The following is a 1832-nucleotide window of genomic DNA, read 5'->3' as shown; positions in this document are numbered from 1 at the left end:
GAAAATTATGAATAAGCATACAAATTCCAGGTTTGGTAAGGTAATACTTACATTTTGTCTTTATATGGACTTATCTAGGCCGGGTGTAATTTTCAATCTGAGTTTTATTAATTTCATATCCAACTAGATAGAAAACACTATTCACAAAATATCTGTAGAGTGTGAGATAAAGTTTTTAAACCATTAGTAGCCAGTCGGGCCCATTAATATGTGCATATTTATGATGGCACGATGACCTCACCACATCATTCTGATCATGAGAAATAATAAAATCTGAAGTGTATACACAATTAAACGTAAGTATTATTTAATTCAATGTGTGATTTAATAAAACAAATTTGTTAATTTTTGTACGCAATTATATGACCATGCATCAGCTTTGATAAATTTTTACCCTTCGACTACTTATCAGCCCTTCCCAAAGTTCTTATCCCATTTGATTCCGCAGTCGAGATCTAAACTCTGCCAACTTGTTAATTGGCCTGTTAAAATAATCACGGTATTGGTCCTCCAGCTCTCTTCTGTACCTTTCAAATAGCGAGAGCTCATACGCAGAATTGAAAACTGTGGCTGCATCGCACCCCACGCGATCACAAGAAGCACAGGGCATAACTTGGGAAAATCTGTCATAACAGTCCTGATCACAAGTGGACCTAAAAAGTGCACCCGTCCGTGCGTACGATAACCTTTTGTCAATCGCAGCATCTCGATACTTTTCTAGCGTGGATTGCAAACGATCCATTTGTCCCAATATTTGTGATCTCTTTTCAGGCCACTGGTTCCATCCGAGTGCTGCAACTGCTGAGTGTATGGAGGCGAAGGAAATCAGTGAGGGAGATGAGACCAAGGTGCTTCCACCCTTAAATAGAGGACCCCATTCGGTTGCGTATTTGTCCAGAATTTCTTCACACTTATCCATCGCAATTGAAAGCGGAATGTTGTAACTGGAACGCTGAAGGACAAGGACACAATTTTCATTGTAATTAGTATTCAAGAACAGGCGATTCTGTGGAAATGTAAGCAAGTCATTCAGTTAGTTGATCATTATTATCTTGGTAATCAATTATGTATATATACACCCTCAAAAATTTTGGGATGTGATTGTTACCCGCGGAGGTAAGGGAAACATATATACAAATCCTGCTTAACCCCCAATGCCAACGCTCTGGTAATAAAAATATTACAGGTAATTTATTCCCTTCAAAAGGATAACTTGTTAATATAGTGTCACCACGCGGTAAAATTGCATAGTACCTCCGCCGGTAACAATCGTAGCACAAAATTGTTGAGAGTATGTACATATGTACAAGTTTTAATAATTTGTTGGCAGAAAATGAGTATCTGCTTCAAAATAAAGCAAATTTGTGCAGACATTAAGGCAACGAATGAACGTAACCAGTACCTATTTACCTGTTCCATATTACTCTGCACGTCCCTCAATCTGTTCTCAATAGTATACACTTTGGATTTAACATTTGCAATTGTTGCAACTGCAAGATGCCTCTCGATAAATTTAGATAGTCCGTCCTCCGCCCCCGATATGAGATCTCGTAGAAAGGTGCAAACCGTTAAAATAGGACCGATGAATTGCCCACCACCAGGAATGACACCAGTCGTAGCTCCAATTACTAAATCCAACTGGGACAATGCGGCTGATGAGCCTTGGCCCACAGCGTAGTCTTCAACTCCTGGGAATTTTAATTCGGGATGGGGGTACTCGTTCCAATCCGATTTTCGGTGGCAGCAGCCATGCGCAGAGAAAATGAGGAAGGACAGGAAAATCGGTACAGCGACGTTATTCATTTTATCGGTTTAAAAACTTCAGATGGATT

General features: G+C 39.6%; 1 protein-coding gene across 1 annotated transcript; it reads right to left on the bottom strand.

Moving 5' to 3' along the window:
* Window positions 1–290: 290 nt before the first annotated feature.
* LOC110847690 lies at window positions 291–1832 on the bottom strand. The gene is made up of 2 exons (XM_022094676.2): window positions 1411–1832; window positions 291–952 (listed from the first exon to the last, which is right to left on the bottom strand). Exons 1-2 carry the CDS (start codon window positions 1801–1803, stop codon window positions 428–430), a joined length of 918 nt encoding a protein of 305 aa, XP_021950368.1. The 5' UTR covers window positions 1804–1832; the 3' UTR covers window positions 291–427.

Source organism: Folsomia candida, unplaced genomic scaffold, assembly GCF_002217175.1.
Source record: "Folsomia candida strain VU population unplaced genomic scaffold, ASM221717v1 Fcan01_Sc003, whole genome shotgun sequence".
Lineage (NCBI taxonomy): Eukaryota > Metazoa > Arthropoda > Collembola > Entomobryomorpha > Isotomidae > Folsomia > Folsomia candida.
The sequence above is the reverse complement of the archived record's forward strand: the minus strand, read 5'-3'. Positions and strand labels throughout refer to the sequence as shown.

Excerpts from the sequence above, each read along its gene's own strand:
- LOC110847690 (XM_022094676.2), bottom strand. The coding sequence starts at position 1,803 with ATGAATAACGTCGCTGTACCGATTTTCCTGTCCTTCCTCATTTTCTCT. Across the intron at positions 953-1,410 it reads TGCAGAGTAATATGGAACAG|CGTTCCAGTTACAACATTCC; the intron begins GTAAATAGGTAC and ends CTTGTCCTTCAG.